Genomic DNA, 20,847 nt, shown 5'->3' on the forward strand with positions numbered 1-20,847 from the left:
CCAGGAACAGTATTCAATCAATCTCACATGGGATTTGGTGAATAAATGCCCTAGCTTTCCCACCCCTCGAGCGAGACATCTCTAAGATGTGTTCTATGGTGTCTACAAGAGTTCTTCAGTGGAATTGGATCCCAGTTGTCAAAGAAGTCACCTGCTTGCTAACGCACATTTTCCTGGCTTCCTTCCCTTGTCTCCCTTGCCTATGCCCCCACTGGTGATTCCTAGGATTGCCTCTTAATCAAACTATTTGTACTCAAATCCTAGTCTCAAGGTCTGCTTCTGGGAAATTGAACTTGGCACAGCAGTGCATGGGCAGATGCATCCCTGGAAGAGGGAACAGCATCACCAAAGGCACAGAGGCATGACAGAGCATGCCTTGTTTGGTGAACAGTTTAAGGAATGCTAGGAGATGAGCTAGAAAGGTAATATAAAGACTCATGAATGCCTTACAAGGAAGTGACTTTATCCTCTATGGAGGAAGGGTGGTGGATTAACATGGAATTTTTAAAATGTCCCTCAAATGGTTCAGTGATGGCAGAGGCACTATCTGGGGAGCTAGGAGGAAAAAGGCCTTTTTCTCCTCTTCCTCCTCCTCCTCGTGCTTTAGCCCAAGGTTCGGGGCTTCAAGCTCCAGCTCTGTAGAGCTCTGGGACTCAGGCCCCCACCTCAGCGAGCCACCTGCCTTCATCACCTGCCAAGCTGAGCTGTTGCTGGGGCTGCAGCCACAGTTGCTGGAGGTGGGCGGAGCTCGGTCGGCCAACAGCCTGCACACACTGTTACTAGGCCTGGGGCTGCAGTCTATCCCCATCGGCTGCACAGACGGAATTTTCCTTTCTGCAGCTGTGCCTACCACTCATCACTTGCCTGTTTTCACTCTGGGTGCAGGGCTCATCTGAGACTTCCTATTTGGGCGGTCATTGATATTCCTATCTTGTCGGCTCCTGTCAATGGAGGAATTGGGAGGCGTTTGCAGAGGAAGCTGGGCAAGGACCAGGTGCTTTTCCCGTTTGCCTGGATACAACAACGTGGTATTTTTTTGGATCAGGTTTTCATAAGCAGTTCTGTGTCTTGTTTTCTCTTCCTTCTGTCTTTTCTTTACTTTTATTCTTTCTTCTTTCTTTTTTCTTTCTCTCCTCCTTCCTCCTGTCAGGCCCTGGATGAGTCATTCAGGATTCAGAGATGAAAAATTCTCTGCCCTCAGACAGATCCCAGTATAAAGAGGGAAACAGAACACGATCCATTAATTACAACGTTGTGTGCTGAGTGCTACGATTGAGTTACTTATGTATTTTAAACATTTGCTAAATGAAGAAAGATAAAAATGAATGAATATCAGGTCACAGAGGAGGAAGGCACAATTAGGGAGGGCTTCACAGAGGTGATGGTATCTGAGCTGCTTTTGGCATGACGGTTATAATCATGAGCACCTGCTAGTTGTCAGGCAGCATGCTACACCCTTTGAGCTTGACTCCTCATGACAACACTGTGAGGTAGACAGCCCTATTTTACAAAGGAAGAAAACCTCAGGGAGATTAGATAAACGGCCTGAGATGATAAAGCTGCAGGTGGTACAATCAGGATTCCGAAACAGCTCTGTCTACCACAAAGCCTGCAGTTGTTCCACTGCACCGTGCTGCAAGGCATAGGGAAGGGCATCCTAAGCAGAGGGAACAGCCTGGGCAAAGGCACACTAGAGATGATATAGGGGCTAGTTTTCTGGGACTCTTGGCTCCCATGCTCTCTAAACACCAGTATGTTCCAAGAGCTCATCATGACCTGTAGAAAATGCAAGTGTCCAGAGAGTGTTCAGCTCTTCCTCCTAAAGTTGGAATCTTAGCCCTTTTATAACAGGTTGTGTGACCTTGGGGCAGTCTCTTTCCCTCTTTAAGCATCTGCTTCCTCCTTTGTTTAAATGAGAGTATGATTCCTACCTAGTAGAATTGATGTAAGACTTCAAGGCAACGTATATTACCATCATTACTGTCCATCTGTTCAAGGTGACATTAGGATACCCAGGACTGGCTCACAATGGAGCGGTTGGCTGAATCATCAGGCAAGGGGACTTTTAGATAATTGGATGGGGGATGCCTTCCATCCGCCAAGAAGTGAGGGTGCTGGCAGACAGCCTACTTCGAATGGACCAGATGCTATTTTGGAAATGAGAAAAGACATTCTCTTGACACTGGCAGTGTAGGGAGAAGATAAAAACCAGGAAATAGGAATACTGACTTACTCCTGATAAGGAAGTGGCAGGCAAGTCAGTCAGGTGTCTCCATCCCTCCATTGTGCGTGCTGGCAGATCTTGCAAACTTGCAGGGTAAAGGGGAGGGGATCTAGACAAAGTGCTGATGGGCTTTCAGGCAGAATCATACTCATTAAGACAACAGGCTAGTGTGAGACCTTGGACTATGACTCTGTTTTCTCAGATCCCTGGAGCTGGCTGTTTTCAAGAGAAGAAATGGGGCCATCTGCTCAGAGCTGGCCCTGGCACTAAGGAACCTTTCCCTGGGGACAGCCATGCAGGAACTCATACAATGTGGTGTCGTGGGGTGGCAGTGGAAGAAAATTTCTTCTCGATGTACAGATAGAGTAAGTGCTAGGTTAGGATTTGTTCATTTTTATTTTGCAACTTATGAACAGGTTGCCCATCTTCCTCTTCTACTGCAAATTTTCAGAAATGATTCCTGCCTCATCGGATTGTTGCCAGGATTAAATGAGAGAGTGAATGTATAGCATCTGTTACAGCATTTAGCACATAAACAGTGCTCAATAAAAGTGGCTATTATGATCTTATGCCATTTCACCAATAAAGAAGAGGGTGCCTTTTTCTTTTCTTTTTAGTTCACATCCTCAGATTCCCAGCAGAGATATTACAGCCATACATTCAAAATAAAATCTTCATATAGAATCTCACAGGTCATCCCAACCTCTTCATTTTATATATGAGGAAACTGAGATTCAAAAGAAAATGACTCTGGAATACTGCATAGCTATTAGACTATTAAATGACAAACCAGTGATTCACACAGATATCTGCCTATTTCCAAATCAGAACATATGTTTAATTATGTTTCTTTCTTTAAAATAATTGCTATCATGAATATGTGTCTACCATGTGTCAGGCTCTGTATTGGGAACTATTTATACATGATCTCATTTGATTTTCTTTGACAACTCTTCAAAGAATGATTACCCCCACTTTACAGATAAATAAACTGAGTCTCACTAAAGAAATTGCACAAGGTTGCCTTGCTAATAAGTGGCTGAGGCAGGAGATAAACCCAGATTGCTCTGATTCTAAAGATCTAGTTGGTCCATAATCTGGGAGTGGCCTAGCAGGACTGGAGTGATAGTGGCTGCCCATTGACTCTGTAAACACAACAGCTTATTCACTGGTATCTTGTGAGTATCTCTTCCTACCACTTGGAAAGCACTTCCCTGAACAGGAGCCGTTCCAGAAGTAGAGGAAGGGGGCTGCCTTCTGCAAGGATTTGGTACAGAAAGCTCAGCCCTGTCCTTAGGGTGGGTTGAATGTTACATGGAAGTGTTGCTCTTTCATGTATTCTTGAAGTGGTGTGAGGATGTGTTGCTAGAAAACAACCTCTGATGAATCCTCTGAGTTTCGCAGGCAGGGAAACCTACTCTGTGTTGCTCATGCGTTCATGACAGAGATGCTTCTCCATCACCATGGCAACAGCCAATACACCCGCATCCCCGTAACAGGCCAGAGCTTCTCTGTGGGGAGCTGTGGTCCTAGCTGGGTGGGAGTAGGAGGCGGGTATAATGAGGGGGAGAGATGTCTCATCTGCTAGATTCTTCTTGCTTGTTCCTTGGGCAGGAATGTTTATACGAGGTCCTTGCTGCATCAAGCCTCCTATGTCTGTGGGACACTGGGCAAAGGGAAATGGTAGGGAAGCTTTCAAGAAGAGTACATGTTATTTCTCCTACAGCTTCTGATAAATGTGTTTATTAGGCTGCCAATGGATGGCACCTTTCTTAAGCGCTCATCAATATATCCTAATGGGCAATCTCATGGACTTTGTAGGCAGCCAGACCTGCCTTCCAGCTCTGCAACTTTTTAGTCCAAAAATCTTATGCTAGTTGGTGTAACCTCTCTGGGTCGAAATTTCTTCAGTGGAAAAAGGGGATATTTAACACCTTCCTTGTGGGAGATTAAATAAGATAACACATGGGCAGTTTCTGGCATGTGGTCATCATCTGAGCAATGGTAGTTATTATTGTGTCCCCAACATTGTTGGAGACTTGGCAAGGGGACCATCTCTGACTCCCTTAAGTCAGGGCAGATTTGGAATTAGAATTCATGTTACCTGTGCTTCTTCCAGGAGCCCCACCCCTCTCTGTCTTCCTAAAACCATCTGCTAGTGTTCAGTGTTTGCTCCCCAGATCTGGTCCCTGTATTCCCTGGCTCAGCCTGGTGGCATCAGGTGCTCCTTTCATCCTATGGGGCTTCGCCCGGAGAATCTCACATTAGACCCTGGGGATCACCTAGCTCAGCTCCCTCTCCCTCATTTTCCAGGCCAGGAAATAAAAGCCTGTAGAGAAAAGTGAAGTGCTTTGTTAAAGGTCACCAGGAAGGTAGAAGCCATTAGTTGAAGCGGTTGTTGAGTTTATTTTAGCTGGTATTACTAAGCCTGAGAGTTGCTGCAAGAGGGACAACCTCACGCCTGCCTGAATTCTGAGTGTTTAACATTGAGATAAATACATGTGGGGAGAGTCCCTTTTTGTACAAGGGTACTTCAAAAAGTTCATAGAAAAATTCATATTATCTCTTAATTCTATTTTCCTACAAACTTTTTTTGGAAGTACACTTGTATTTGAGTTGTAGTGCTGGTGGGCTCTGTGGTTCCCCAGGCATTAGAAAAGTTAATAGCTAACATTTACACAGTGTTTTACAGCTTATAAAATATACTCATAACTGATCTTATTTAGTCCTCCGAATAGTCCTTCAAGGTAGTTATAATTGTCACCATTCTTTTACGGATGAGGAAACTGAGGCTGACAGTGACTTGCTCAAAGTTACATAGTTAACATAAGGCAGATTTAGGAATTTAACTTATATTTGTGTGATCCCTAATTATAGTAGACTGGTCCAGCTGACATGTCCACCTTTGGAGAATTTAATGTCAGGGGCATAGCTGTCCTCTACTGACTGGATGTAGAGGTAGAAGAGGAAGGCTTCCACAGGGCTGCTATCAGCATTGTAAAGAAGTCCCACTTGGACGGAGAAGATGAACTCTCATCATTGAAGACGAAGTCTCATCAGAACAGGTAACAAGATGGCATGGAAGGCAACAGTGATTCCTCTTCTGGTAAAATTTTGTCCCTTTCAAAGTGCTTCCCAGGTTATCTCATGAGGGTCCCAAAGCAGGCAGACACTATCACTCCTTGTGAATCTGAGGCCCAGAGACCTGAGTGGCTTGTCAGAAATCACAAAGCCAAACAGTAATGAAGCAAGACTAGTGTATTAGTCTGTTTCTGTTGCTTATAACAGAATACCTGAAACTGGGTAATTTATAAGAAAATGAAATTTATTGCTTGCAGTTTCAGAGGCTGGGAAGTCCAAAGTCCAGGGAACACATTTGGTGAAGGCCTTGGTGGTGGCAACAGTGATCCAGGGGTCTCATATGGCATAAAATGGCGGAGGAGAACGGAAGCAAGAGAGACAGAGGGGGGCGTATCAGGGTCCTTTAAACAACCTGCTCTCGCCAAGAGAACTCACTCACTACCCCCTCCCAGGGCATTAATCTATTTATGAGGGATCTGCCCCCATGACCCAAACTGCTCCCAACATGGCCAAGTTGGGGATCAGATTTTGACATGAGCTTTGGGGGGGACGACCTATCAACTCTGTCAACTAGGATGCACAATTTCTGAATCCCAAACTCTTTTTACTTCTCTTTAGAGCAGGTGGGTCTGAATGAGGTCTCTGATTCTGCAAAGTAAGCAAGAGCCAAGGATGGCATGGTTCCAGCAAACTTCCTTGTTTTGGGGGAAACCCAGACAACAAACATTTTGCAAAGTGGGTTGATGCACCAGGTTTTCCTATAAGCTAGGTTTTTGAGCTCTACCTGCAGAAGGCACTTCAGTTGCTCCTCAGTCATGTGCCCAGCCTTTCTCCCCATGAGCCTTCTCTGCTGCATTGTTGCTCAGGGGAAGAGAGAAATCAGAGAGGCAATAAAGCATTTAAATTGGTTCTTGATTTTAGCAGGATTTTTTCATCTGCCGTTGCCGTATGTTTACTTGTGTTTACAATTCAGTGGGGAGATAAAGATTACACAAGGAAGGACCTCGAAGAATCCAGGTCTTCTAGAACTGGAAGAGACCACTGAGATTCTGACAGTTGTCTTAATCAGTCACCGAGGGATTAAGAAAAGTGGAGAGACCCTTCCACCAATTGTTCCAGGAGAAATGCCTTCCACATGGAGATGGGGAAAGGTTGGTTGGACTCAGAGGGAGATAGAAAAGGTCCTAAATGTGAATTTTAAATTTTGTAGAATTCCCTAAATCTAAATCTGGTTCTCCTTTCAAATCCAGGTACAAGGTAGGACATAAGATAGACTAATAGTGCTATACCCTACCTGCATCTGGAACCTAGATCCAATGGTAAGGATAAAGGAAAGATTTTCATTACGGCTCATTAAAACCCAAGCCCATTTATAACAAATCTTGCAAGATGCAAAGACACTTCTTGGCAAGGACTCACTGGAACACGGAGGAGGATATCAGTTTAAGCAGTTATTTACAGTTACACTAACTAATGAAAAACTTCTGATCATGCACAACTGATTAATGACCATCCATGCCCAAAGATAAGAAAACAGTCTGTTCTTCCATAAGAATAATATTTTTATTAAAACCTACCAGAAAATAACATAACAAATTAATGGAATATTTGATAAACATTGTTTCATGATCTTGGAGGCCTTCATTATTTCAATGAACGAATCTAAAGTAAAGCAGTTTCCTGGGAACATTCTGATCTAGCTCCCACTATTGGGATACTTACTGTGTGTTAGTTGTTATATCAGGTTTCGTAGATCATTATGAGAGGAGTAGAAGACAGAATCTCTCACCTCGAAGTGCTTGCAATCTTAAGAGAAGCTGGATAGACTCTGACAACACAAACATAAACACAAGTGCAGCCTCTCAGAGCCTCCTCTACAAATACCGAAGTGCATACTATAAGCCAGGTGCTATGCCAAGGCTCAAGGAATATAGTGATAAACAACACAGACCAGGTTTTTGCCTTCGAGGAATAGATCTACACATTCATCAGTCCAGCCTCCCTGACTCTGCTCTTGCTATCAATTCTATCTTGGTTGCCTTCTCCACTCTTTCCTGCCAATCTGAATTCTACCCATTTTTACATGGCCGAACCCATAATCCCCTGTAGAATCTTCTTTCCCTGAGATCTCTTCTTTCTCTGGCTCTTTTAATACTCACTGCCTACCCCACTTTCTGGTCACTCATAGACTGCTCTGTATTGCTAGTTATGTGCTCACATGTTTATTATGAACTGTCTTCTTAAGGTAAGAACATGGGTTTTATTCATCCTCGAATCGCCTTGTCTTGCATGTATTAGGCACTCAAAAATGTGTCTGTTAATTGGTTGATTAAAAAAAATATTATACAGGGCTGGCTGGTTAGCTCAGTTAGTTAGAGTACAGCCTTATGACCCCAAGGTCACTGGTTTGGATCTCCGTACTGGCCATCCACTGAAAATTAAAACAAAAAGAAAACAAAATATTATACATATACCACAAGCTTAATAATTAAGGGGAAATACTTAGTGAAATTTTTTTTAAAAAGATAACCCAATCACCCCCAAAATTGAAGTGACACAGTGTCTGAAATGTCACCATTGGAGATACATGCCTATGGAAGAGACTCTGATTTTCTAAAAAAATACTTCTAGGAAGAAATTACATTAAGTTTATTTACATTATTAGTGACTTAGTTTTATTCTCCAGTAGACACAAGAACTGAGTTGGGAAAGAATACAGTTCAATTCTCAAATAACTGAGTCCTTACTGTGTGCCAGGTACTGTGCTTAGTCAAAGATGACTAAGACACAATCCTATCCTTGAAAAGCTTACGTTCTAGTCACCAGAATATATTATAATTTCTTTGGGGCCTATGGCAAAGCCAAGCACAAAATATGAACCACTTAGTCCACCCTTGAGGATTGAGGGAAGGCTTCCTGGAGGAGTCATCAACTAGCATACCTCTGTGCCTTCTCTGCCTGAATGCCTTCTCCACTTCTCTTCTGGTAAACACTTAGGGCTGCCTGAAGACCCATTTCAAATGTCACCCTCTCTGAGAGGCTTTTCTTAAGCCTCTCTTTGGTGCTTCTAAACCTCCTTGCCCAACTGTATATATAGCATTTCTCACATCTTATTGTGGTTAATTGTTCCTATGTCTATCCTCCCCCCAAGATCCCCCAGCCCACATAGATTGTGAACTTTCCACAGACGAGGGCCACTTCCCATTCATATTGGTCCTTCCAGCTTTTAACCACTGTTCCTGGCTCATGATAGATGTGAAGACCACTGAATTATTAGTTGACTGGAGACTTCTCTGATGTCACTGGCTCAGAGATGGATTGTGCATCTCCAGGCCCCAGGTTGAGTGCCAGCTGGGAAGTAGGAAGCAAGAACTGCCGGCACATATTAGTGACAATTCAGCCTGGTAAATACTGAGAACCAATTCAAATAAGAATTCAACCACTACTGGAATACCTACTGTGTACCAGATATTTTACATACATGATGTCATTTACCCTATGTAACAACTTCAAAAAGTGTTATTTATCCCATTTTATCAAAAGCTGAGGAAAGAGGTTTGTAGGAGTAATTTGTCCAAGGTTACATATCACCCAGGGTGGTCTGACTGCAAAGAATACCTGCTACATCCTGCTCCAGTACCACGGAAGGGATAAATACATCTCATGAGAGGTGAAAATGAAGGTCCAAGGGTCACACAAGATTTAGGGAGAGCACATGGGAAGGTGGCAATTAGAAAAGACTTTGGGGAGGTCAGGACAGGTCTGACCAATGAATGAACTGGAAAAACAAATACAGTTAAAAGGTCTTGAGGAGATGATGCAGCATTGGATGCACCAGTGCATGTCAGGGAAGCAAATACAGAAGGGGTGGGGGAGCCTCAGATATCCCTCTTGAGAGTCCCGCAGGGAAGTCTCCAGTCTTCACATGATTTCCTCTCTCTGGTCAGGGACAGAAGTAGGTGCAGTTAGGTGAGCCATCCTTGAAGTGCAGGTGCGGAAAATGTTCCCCACATCTCCTTCCAACACAGGATGGAGAGGACCTGTTTCTCCTCCTTCCACCCCAAAATAGAGTCAGCCCTTTAGTTCCCTGCTGTAGAATTGTCTCTGCGTCTTGGATGGGGTAGAGGGATGTCTTCCTCTCTCAGCATTGAGGAAGGGGCAGTGCCTTTTTGTTTTGCCACAGCATGTATGTGTGTGTGTGTGCGCGCGTGCCTCTCCCACACCTGTGGGCTGGGGTGTGTGTGTACGCACGTGCATGTCTCTTCCTCACCTGTAGGCTGGGGTGTGTGTGTGTGTGCATGTGCACCTCTCCCTCACCTGTGGGCTGGTGTGTGTGTGTGTGTGTGTGTGTACCTCTCCATCACCTGTGGGCTGGGGTGTGTGTGTGTGCACCTCTCCCTCACCTGTTGGCTGGGGTGTGTGTGTGTGTGTGTGTGTGTGTGTGTGTGTGTGTGTGTGTGTACCTCTCCATCACCTGTGGGCTGGGGTGTGTGTGTGCACACCTCTCCCTCACCTGTGGGCTGGGGTGTGTGTGTGTGTGCACCTCTCACCTGTGGGCTGGGGTGTGTGAATGTGTGTGTGCGTGTGCACCTCTCCCTCCACTTTGGGCTGGTGTGTGTGAGTGTGTGTGTGTGTGTGTGTGTGTGTGCGCGCACCTCTCCATCACCTGTGGGCTGGGGTGTGTGTGTGTGTGCACCTCTAACCTGTGGGCTGGGGTGTGTGAATGTGTTTGTGTGCGTGTGCACCTCTCCCTCCACTTTGGGCTGGTGTGTGTGAGTGTGTGTGTGTGTGTGTGTGTGTGTGTGTGTGTGCGCGCGCGCGCGCGCGCGCACCTCTCCATCACCTGTGGGCTGGGGTGTGAGTGTGTGTGCACGCACCTCTTCCTCACCTGTGGGTTGGGGTGGAAACTTTCTCCCCAGCTTTGGAAAAGAGGTGGTTCTTTTCTTTCTCACTACAGGGTGTGTGCGTGTGTGTGTTAATGGGGGCGTATTATGTACTCCTTTCTCTCTCACCTCGGTAGGGAGGCTGACATCTCTGTTCCCTCCTAACGGAGTGGGGATGGTTTCCTTCATCTGCGTCTCCATGACTCTTCTCTCCAACCAAAAAGGTGTTGGCGACTCTCAGCCCCCTCATGCCTCCCCTGGGGGAGTAGGATGAGCTTCCCCGCCCTCCCCGCCAGTCGCGCTCGGGTACAGGAGGTCGGCTTGCCCCGACCCCCGAGGGGGGGACCGGACTGGGCGGGGCGGCGGGGGCGGTGCTGGCTCTGCGGCGCGGGGCGGGGCTGTCCGTGGTCCCGCCCTTGCCCCCGCCCACTGCCTCGCGCCGCCGGGCCCGCCCGGCCCAGTCCGCCGCGGCTGTCCGCTGGGCTCGCGCGCCGCTCTCAGAACCTCGGTCCCTCAGCCGCCGCCTCAGCCTCTCCCTCCGTCCCTCGCCCGCCCTCAGCGCCGCCCGGCCGCGCCGCCCCGCGCGCCCCCAGCCCCTCAAGCCAGATGATGAACTTCTTGCGGCGCCGGCTGTCGGACAGCAGCTTCATCGCCAACCTGCCCAATGGCTACATGACCGACCTGCAGCGGCCCGAGCCCCAGCAGCCGCCGCCGCCGCCCCCCGGCCCGGGCGCGGCCTCGGCCTCGTCGGCGCCCCCGGCCGCCTCGCCCGGCCCCGAGCGGAGGCCGCCGGCCGCCCCCGCGCCGCAGCCCGCGGCGGCGCCGTCGGTGGGCAGCAGCTTCTTCAGCTCGCTGTCCCAAGCCGTGAAGCAGACGGCCGCCTCGGCCGGCCTGGTGGACGCGCCCACGCCCGCGCCCGCCGCCGCCAGGAAGGCCAAGGTGCTGCTGGTGGTCGACGAGCCGCACACCGACTGGTAGGTGCCTGGGCGCCGCCGCAGCTCGGGGCTCCGGGGGTCTGCTGCGGGCGGCTCCAGGCCGAGCCGAGGATGGTCCCAGGGCGCCGAGGAAGCATCCGAGACCAGTAAAAAGGAGGGTCCGCGCTGTCCCGCAGGGAGAGGGGGGATGAGCGTGTGCGTGCGCGCGGTGTGTGTGTGTGTTTGGGGGCGAGGGACGGCTTTGATCGGCCCGGAAAGGTGAGTCCTGAGGTAAAATACTTCCTCAATTGCCTCGAATCCCCCAGACACATACAAGAAGGAGCTACATTATGCAACAGGGAAGGGTTAGTGGGGGAAGGGGGGGAGGTTGAGGGGCGCAAGGAGAGGAGGCCGACTTGTCAGTTTAGACACATTAAACTGAAGTGAAAACGGTCCCAGACCGCCTAAGGGACATTTAGGGCCAATTAGAAAGATTATGCTTCATGAGGCTCAGCGTGAATTTGGAATGGAAATTGGTATTTGGGGGGCGAGGGTGATGGTGGGCTTTTTTTTTTAACCTGACCCGTGAAGGCTGATGTCAAGCATTACGGACATCAAGGTTGATGAGATCACAGATGTAATAGCCCAGATGTGTACACGGGCTTGTTCCCTCGGATCATGGCTGAACTCCATTTAAGAATAATAAAATTATTGTATTTTGTGCTGCAGGGAGGGGATTTGTGGATTTTTGTTTGTTTTTTTGATATGGGCGGGGGTGTATAGGAGTGGAAGCGATGGTGGCTTTTTCCAGCTGAAAGATGAAGACCTAGGTAAAATATTCTGGATCATTACAGGAGCAGAAATAAACAGATCTGCCTTAATGAAGCCGATGGGAAACTTAAGTAATCTTTTTCTTTCCTTTTTTTAAAAGGGCTGTGTGGCATTTTTCCAACTTAGAATGGTGAAAGCTGGGGGGAAATGTTACCTCTAGTTGGTAAAAGCATGAATGAGGTCCATTTAAGACAAATTAATTAAAAGAGGTTCTATTTTACGTAGCAGAAAGTTGACCTAGGGGATGGTGGGATGGCAGACTTGACTGGGGAAGGGCTTGAAGAAATGAAGAGGCCAGGAATCGGGGGTGCTTTTTCTTCAGTAATATGAGGAAGAGTTTTGTGTTGTTTTGTTTTGTTTTTTCTCACAGGGGTTAAGGTTGGAGACTGGACCTGAGTGTTCCTCCCAAGAGGGAGGCACAGACAGACCACAGAGCTGTTTATCTCCGTTTCCTCTTTTGGCTGCTTCACCGCTTTTCTCTATCATCCTTTCATTGGAAGACCCAAGGGAGGGAGTGCTGGCGTGGGTGTGATGGAAATGTGATGTAGATGTGGAGATGCTACTGGCCACTAATGTGACCATTCTGAGTAGTCGGTGGGGTGACTCGTGTGGGTGGCTTTTGCTCTTCAAGACAGATTACCCTAGTAGAAAATCTGAAGGGACCTTTGCCAGGAAATGACAAAGGCACATGCAATAGTGTGATGGGGAAAGTGCAAGAGAATATTATAGTGCCATTGGCAGCCCCCCAGGGAAAATTACTGTAATTCAGTTCAGATCAACGAGTGCTTATTAAGGGGAAAGGGAAGGTAACTAAACTTTATTGAGCATCCATTATGTGCCAAACTCTGTACTAAGTGCTCTCAATGTGATATCTCATTGAATTCTCACCATAAAAATGATACTTAGAAAAGGTAAGTAATGTGTTCTCAGCCATACAGCCAGCAAATTGTAGAAACAGCATATGAACTTAGGCCTGTTTGACTCCACTGTTGTAGCTCTGCTATGTTATGTTGCCTCACTTGTTATTATTATATGATTAGCAATATTAATAATAAACTCCCTCTAGGGGCCAGGCAGTGTGCAGGCCTTGCGGATAACTCACAGTCAAACTTGGGAGACAAAATGCGTACATGAAACAATTAACAAAAAGGAATCTAGAATTATTAGATAATACTAGTGTTTCAGGCGTTCAATAAATGGAGTGATTAGTGAGGGCCAGAGTTATTGCAAAAAGCTTCACAAAAGATGAGTCTTGAAGAAAGGCCAGGAAAAGGAGGGTGGGGGGAAGGAGAACAACATTGGTGCTTCATTTTCCTATGCAAGAATCTGACCCTCCTGCATCTTGTCCTGATCTCCCATCCTGTTGAAGGCCCTTGTTTTGGGTCTAATTACCAATTAGGTACCCACAGGTAGGTAGATACTCATTTGTATGGGTATGGTGAGGCTGCTGCAGATTTCTTGTTTAGTTATAAATGCTCCAGTGGCTTGATATTTGAAACTCTCCTTGGATAGAATTATTCTCTAGGAAGACTGTCTGGCATAAACCAGAGAATTTGCCTTGCCCCAGAGACTAGACTTTGATGGAAGTAATAGAAGCCACTTTTTTATGGGCTGACTCCCAACTGTTTTTTCATTTTCTGTGATGTAATAGCATTGACTTATTGAAAGTCATAAGCACAGTTTGAGTCTAGCGCTTGACAGCAGTTCTATGCTTCTGTGTTTCTGTGCTTAACAGCAATTCCCAGAATTGCAGCTTGTCTTCTTCTAATATGTGTCTAAATTTGTTAAAAACATCTCAGTTAAATATTGACAAGTGGTTTTATTGAAAGGACTCTATGAGTTAAGGACCAGGTGCCTGCTTATGACAAACAGTGACATACAAAGGTGTTTTTGCTATAAAGGCTGATTTTAGTAAGTTTGTCTCACAGTGTAAGCTACCTACATAGTATTCAGTGAGCAGGTGTCATATGTGCCCAATATTATTTTCCTGGTACTTGAATAGAAAGTCAGAGTATAGTCTCCCAGTAGAACTTAAGAATATTGGTCGCATCTGAATTATAGAATGCTAAAATAAAGGGGGTTTTAACAAGCATTTAAATAATTGGAGATTTAAAAGAAGGGCTTATAATAGTCACCCTCTCAGAGCATCCTTAATACACAGCAGATTCCTTTGAATTTCAACCAGTGAAATTGTGGGTGATGGAATTTGAAGACCTTACCACTGACCAAGTTGATGGGAAAATTGGAGGGTGTTTCTCTTTCTTTGGCTTGAACTCTTTTCATTGGTTTCCTGAGATCTTTAGATTGAACATTAAAGGATCATTGAAAAAAAATGTATCTGTGCCAATAAAAAAGTGAGATCAAGCTTATTATATACCTTGTTAGTTATTATAGTGTTTTTTTTTTTTAATATTCCAGGAAATGCATATCTTCTTTTAAGGTTCATACAACATAGCAAGGCATATCTCCTATTATCTGGAGACTGCAGATATATTGAGTCAACAGATGTTATATTGAGTGCCTTGTCTGTATAGAGTACATTTACCAAAAAAACGAGACATAGTATCTTCCTTCTAAGAGCTTACTGTCTAGCTAGGTAGATAAGATTAATAGATGTATTTTTAAAAGGCTTACTAAAGACTACCCCTTGTATTCAAAGTATGGTCCTTGGATCGACAGCATTGGCATCAACTAGGAGCTTTTTGAACTATAGAGTCTCAGGTCCCACCTCACACCGACTGAATCAGGATTTATGTTCATAATCACATTAAATTTGAGATGACTGAAGTAAATGACATATAATTAGTGCTAAAGGTGTGGGAACACCACCAACTACTGTCATTTATTGAGCAACTACTAAATGCCAGCTCTTTACAAATCTCATTAACTTTTTATAATGGCAATGTAGTATTATAGAAGTTTAAAAGAATGAGATATACTGACTGGCCAGCCACCAGGAAAAAAAAAAGGTGATATATGGATGTGGACTATAGTGGGAATGGAAGACTTCATGGAAGAAGTGAGATTTGAACTGAACCTTGAAGAATTTGAATCAAAAGAGGTAAGTTTGGCTCAATTCAGACAGTGCACAGTGTAAGGAAAGTATAGTGGCAGAAAAAAGGGAGACAGTGAAGAGACTGGATTGGTACGTTTTCTAGGTAGCATCCATTTACATTGCTTTCTGGCGAGCCTTTGGGCATTTCATCAAGAATAGGGGAATTCAAAATAGAGTAGTCCTGTTGGGCCAGTGCTTGCTTGTAAGTGGATCTAGAAAAATACTCAGATTGGAACTTGGGGAAAAGCTCAAATGAAGTTTGGGGCTTTTCTGCTAAATATTTATCTATGTGTCTTATTTCTGACTAGTACATGTATACTGATTTTGTAGAATTTCATTGTTCATAGAAGCAGTAGCCTGTACTTGAGAATTCTGGTGTGTAAGAGCTGAAAGATCATCTCTGTTACTTTACAAATGGGGAAATCTTGGTCTGAAGAGGGGAAGTGTCTTGTTCAAGATTACTTAGCTAGTTGGTGGCAGAACCAAAACTAGAATCTAGACCTTCAGTCTCTTTACCAAACTTTTTTGTACCTCTATACCACAGTATCCCTCCATTTTACTGTCTTTCTACCTTTCTGACTTTTCTTTTTTTCTATCCTGGACTCTCTCAAGGACTAATGGGGACTTTTGATCTTATAATTATAGCATTTAAACTTGAAGGAAATGGAATGATCCTCTAGCCCAGAGAAACGGTATGATTTGCCTAAGGTCAAATAAGAAGTTAGTGAGAGGATGCAACTGGAACTCACATATTCTGACTCCAACTCAGGTTTCTTTCTACTGTTAAGTCGCTCTTTGAGAAGATTCCCTCAAATTTAATCCTTTTTTTCTTTAATAATACTGTTTGTGTTTGTTTCTTTTAAAGACTCATTGTAGAGTTGTTAGTAAATGCTTAAAAAAGAACCATGGGAGCACATCACACTACAGCCACCGCAGCAATTACACTGTTTATTTGCGTTATTGTTGTTTCAGCATAAGTCATTGTAAAATGGTTGAAAGAGACTCTTGGAGACCTAGTTATCAAAATCTAACAATCTAAACAAGTTAGTAGAACCTATGCTATGATGATGGCCTTCCTTTCAGGAACTCATTTTTACCTTAGTGTCCCTGTCTACCTAAGATTGCTTACTGTCTTTCTCTCTTACTGAAATGTTCTTTAGTAGCATTATCCTTTATAATACCTTGCTAAGCAAAAAGGAATGGAAACCTAAATAGGAAGTTTTCCAGAAGTGTATACCTTCTCCTCAAATTTACCAATCAATTTTAACTGGGATATGGTTTGGTGCAGTGAAACATCCAACAGGCCAAGTGGTGGGGATATGAGGATTAGTTGAGCACAGACCTTGTCAATTGGGATCTTTCAGTCCATTGGGGAGAGGACAAGCATTTAAACAAGATTTTAATATCATATGGTAATTAGAATGCATAGGGTGCTATGGCAACAGAGATATGGGTTATCCTGGGGGATTAAAACTTGTGGTTAGAAATGTCCAATAAAAATGTGCCAACATGTGTTGTTAGGTAAATCACTTTGTGTCTCTAAAATCCATCGAATGAGGGTATTGAAACAGACATTCTCCAAGATCCTTTCCAGCCCTACATTATTTCTATGATACAGTTTTTGTGCCGTTTTCTTTCAAAAGCTTTAGCCCTGTGTTTTTTGTTTGTGCTGTGATACCTGTAAATCTTTGGAAGAAGAGGCATATGTCAATTAATGACTAAGCATTTTCTTGAATGAAAAGCTCACCTTTGAGTACTCTTCATTCAGTAACTCCTTCTTAGAGTATTGCTACAGTGTGGTTGCTTGGGAAAAAGGGGCTAATCCTGAAATGCCTGTTGTATGTGTTTCTTCATCAGTCATGGGAACTGGGGACTTGTGGTTGAATTCCCCTCTCTTTGATAGACCTAAGAACTTTTGGATACATACATTGAATTGTTGGCAAATGGTATTTATTTCTTGATCCTTGGCATGTGTGCTATGCTTTACAGTTTATACAACGTATTCACACCTCGTCTCATTTTTATCTTTACAGTGATCCTGAGCAGTAGGTAGAATATCCATTTCATGGCTGAACACTTTCAGAAAAGTAGTCACTTACCCAAGATTATATAGGTATTAAGCTAAAGTGCCCAGATCTAAACCCAGATTGATTGATCTACAAAAAAATGCCAAAATTTTCAGCAGAAAAATTAAGTGACAATTTTTTTCTCATAAAAAAGTTGTTCTCTTGCAAAAGTATTTACCACATGATTTATTTAAATAGTAAGCACCCCACTGCTTTTGAAATTAATCAGTTTGCAGAAACTTGATATACACAGTTTTTTCAGGATCATAACCATCCTATGGAGTGAGGGTGTGGTTGAACGTTGCATCCTGGGTTTTCTTGTGTGTGCTTAATGGCATTCCCATTGTACCTCTTGTGTACAAAGTGTACTTGTGTACCTCTAAATCTTGTGAGTGAAACCTTCTGCATGCTCTTTGGGTGGTATGACAGTACCTTTGTTTTAGTTTCCCACATATGACATCTTTTGTTTTAGCTTCCCAATTGGGTTTAATAATATCTCTTTAGAGAGAGGAGAGAATGATCTAGAGGGCTTTCCTGTTCTGCAGACCCTACTTCAGTACAACAGGAAGAAGTAGCTTAGAATAAGGCAAGCGACCAATGGACAGAATAAAGTGAGCAAGTGCCACAGGTCCCTGAGCTCTAAGGATGCTCTTGCAGCATGACTAAGAATAGGAGGAAGTGTACTGGCCTTAGTGTTTATTGCTTGAGAGCAGGCATTTCTGAAATTTTAACCAGTTCATATAAAATTCTAAAGTGGATTAAGGTTATATTTAATCACCCTTTTCTCCTCTTTTTTAAAAGCAGCATGAAACAATGTGAAGATATAGGATTGAGGGTCAAAAGACCTAGGATTGAGATCTGGCTCCACCATTAACCATATGACCTTATCAGAGTTACATAATTCTCTAAGCCTTTTTTCTCCCCTTTTGGCACATTTTCATTGGGGGTCTACTGTATGCCAGACACTGTTCTAGGTTCTGGAATAACAGACAAAAATTAGTTTCCTTACCTATAAAATGGAGATAACAATTTGTATATTCATACATATACTGTTATTTGAATAAAATAAAATAACTTTCTGAAAAAGCACTTTAAAAGCTAAAGAAATATACTAGTTATTTTTGCCTCCTTCCCTGCGGGTACCCAACTTATCTTGGACCTGTTTTTTTGTTTTTTTTTTGTTTTTTTTTGAGTTCCCCAAATTTTGTTGTGCAGGTGATTTTTATTCTGCACATTTCAAGGATGGGGAATTTTTTTTTAATATTATTTTTTAATTGGGTCACTGGCTGAAAGACAATATCATTGAAGACTTTCATATTTTTTAAAAGGTGATATAATTTAGGTTTGTTTGTTTGTTTTGTAAAAGAGAAACATTACCCATTTAACTCAGCTATATTTAACAATTAGAGACAGGACCACAGAAATCTTTAATTTATTTAATAAATTAAATGAATTCTAAAATAACTTTACTTCAGTTTTACTTGTGACTGGTTAAAGAAGGGTGGCTACAGAGGAAAATGAAGGAGGAGAGAAACATACAGAATGCCTTTAAAAGGTGGTATCTGTATTCTTTTATCTATCCAATCTGTCTATCACATTGCTTTCAGAGTATTTTTAAATAATGGACATAAAAAATGATTAAATTTTGCAATGGTGAATATGCAGTTATTCTGATTTGATTATCAAATATTGTACATAAATATTGATAGTCAACTCTGTACCCCACAAATATGTATAATCAGTTATGTTTCAAAAAAAAAAAACAATAAAAGCATTCACAGATCTTATGAGGTTAATTTCCTTCTTAAATTCTTCTCTAACACACAGTTGTTCATGATGTTTATTCACAAGCTCCAGCTTATCTTTTCACATTCATTTCTCACTGCTCCCTCAATCCAAAACTTCTGCTATATTCTGGATTACCCTCTCCCTGCACATATACTGGACTTTCAAGGTTCTGTGCTGTTATTGCACAGTTGCCTTTGTTGGGAATGCTCTTGTTCTGCTTCTCTCTTACCTTAACACTCGTTTTCTTTATTCCATCCTCAGAGTATGAGGGCACTGCCTATTGTTGAAAAAAGACCCATTCCCTCCTGCCTTCTTCATGACCTTGTTCCAAATTTCATCCCTTCTTTTTCCATCTGTTCATATTCTCATTTTCTTCTGGTTCCTTCTTCTTCTGGTTGGTCCATTTTTGTAAATAAACAAGCAAAAAATTGCTCTTCACCTTCTTACTCACTCTTCAAAACATGAAAGAGAAATCTCACTCATCTCTACTTTTGTTTCCCATATTTGCCATTGTCCACTGACATTGGGCTTCTGCCTTCTTTGTAATACTGAAATTGTTCTTGCTAGGGAACCTAATTGCTAAATCCAGAGGAAGGTGTCAATCTGTATCTTCACTGATGTGTTTGACACTGTTTACCTTCCCTTTTGAAGTCCCTTGGCTTCTGAATACTCCATTCTTTGTTCTCTGCATACCTGTCTTTTTGAAGTTTCTTCTCATTCTTCTTGTTTTCTTCTGTCACCCACCTCATTAAATGTAGATGTTCTTCGGAGCCCCATTTTCTGCCACTTCTTTTTTCATTCTACGTATTGTCCATGGCCCATCTACTCTCAAGATGTCAGTTACCTTCTACATGCAGTCAGTTCCCAAATCTTTACCTTTAGCCCAGAACTTTGTCCTGATCTTTAGATGTATGTTTAGTTGCCTGATGGACATATCCATATGGGTGGTTAAAGGAACTTAAGGTCATTTAATCCGATATTGAATTCTTTATTTTTCCTCCCTATTCCAGCTCTTTTTATGTGCTCTATCTCAATTGGGGACACTGATGGTCATCTATTTCAAGTTCTTGTGAGCTTTTATGTAGAACTTCTGTAAGTCTCTTTATGATTTCCACTCAATAACTGGAATGAACTACCTCTATTTAAAAATACAAATATGTTGGGCCTAGCTGGTTAGCTCACTTGGGAGAGCATGGTGCTGGTAACACCAAGATCACAGGCTCAGATCCCTCTACCAGCCAGCCGCCAAAAAAAAAAAAAAAAAAAATCAAATATGACCTTTTTACTCCTTTGCTTAAATCTTTTCAGTGGCTTCCTGTGTTCTATAGGTAAAGCTCATGACCCTCCTGTGATTTGACCCCTGCTTTCTTCCTCAGCCTCCTCCTAACCATTTCAGTGGCAGGGAGCTGGTGGCGGGTACAAGCAGATCACATGGTGAGAGGAAGCAAGAGAGAGAGAGGAGGTGCCAGGTCCTATAAACAACCAGCTCTCACAGGAACTAATAGAGTGAGATCTCACTTAGGACCCCCCCAACCCTCAGAGAGAGCATTAATCCATTCTTGAGGGATCTGCCCCCATGACTAAAACAGCTTCCAGCACTGCCACATTGGGGATCAGATTTCCACTTGAGTTTTGGGAAGACAACACATCCAAACTCTTATCAATCCCTAAACTTTATTTTTCAGAATACTAAACTGTTTGAGGTTTCATACACACATTATGGCATTCTTCCTCCTTTCTTGCTTATGCTGTCTACTATGACTGCAATTACCTTTCTACCTCTTTTCTTCCTTTTCCCAGCTAAACTCATATTCATCTTTTAAGACTGAGATGAGTACTTCCTTTTTCAGAAATCCTTCTGTAACTCCCTAGATTGTATTGGGCACCTGTGCCCTTCCATGCCCTCTTTCAATCCTGTGGATATCTTTATCTTTTGACTCAACACAATGATCTGTTTGTGTGTCTGCCTTCCCCTTCTAGATAGTTCTCTGAGGACTGGCTTAAT

The 20,847-nt window shown here is 43.4% G+C and overlaps 1 protein-coding gene across 1 annotated transcript in view; it reads left to right on the forward strand.

The window, feature by feature from the left end:
• The first annotated feature begins 10,794 nt into the window (after nucleotides 1-10,794).
• The window catches only part of SYN2 (synapsin II), a 176,319-nt gene continuing 166,266 nt past the window's right edge, over nucleotides 10,795-20,847 (forward strand). The window contains exon 1 of the mRNA XM_063114500.1: nucleotides 10,795-11,162. Coding sequence (XP_062970570.1) covers nucleotides 10,795-11,162 — 368 coding nt within the window. The remainder of the gene's footprint in view (nucleotides 11,163-20,847) is intronic.

Source organism: Cynocephalus volans, chromosome 11 (assembly GCF_027409185.1).
Source record: "Cynocephalus volans isolate mCynVol1 chromosome 11, mCynVol1.pri, whole genome shotgun sequence".
In the NCBI taxonomy this organism is placed as follows: domain Eukaryota; kingdom Metazoa; phylum Chordata; class Mammalia; order Dermoptera; family Cynocephalidae; genus Cynocephalus; species Cynocephalus volans.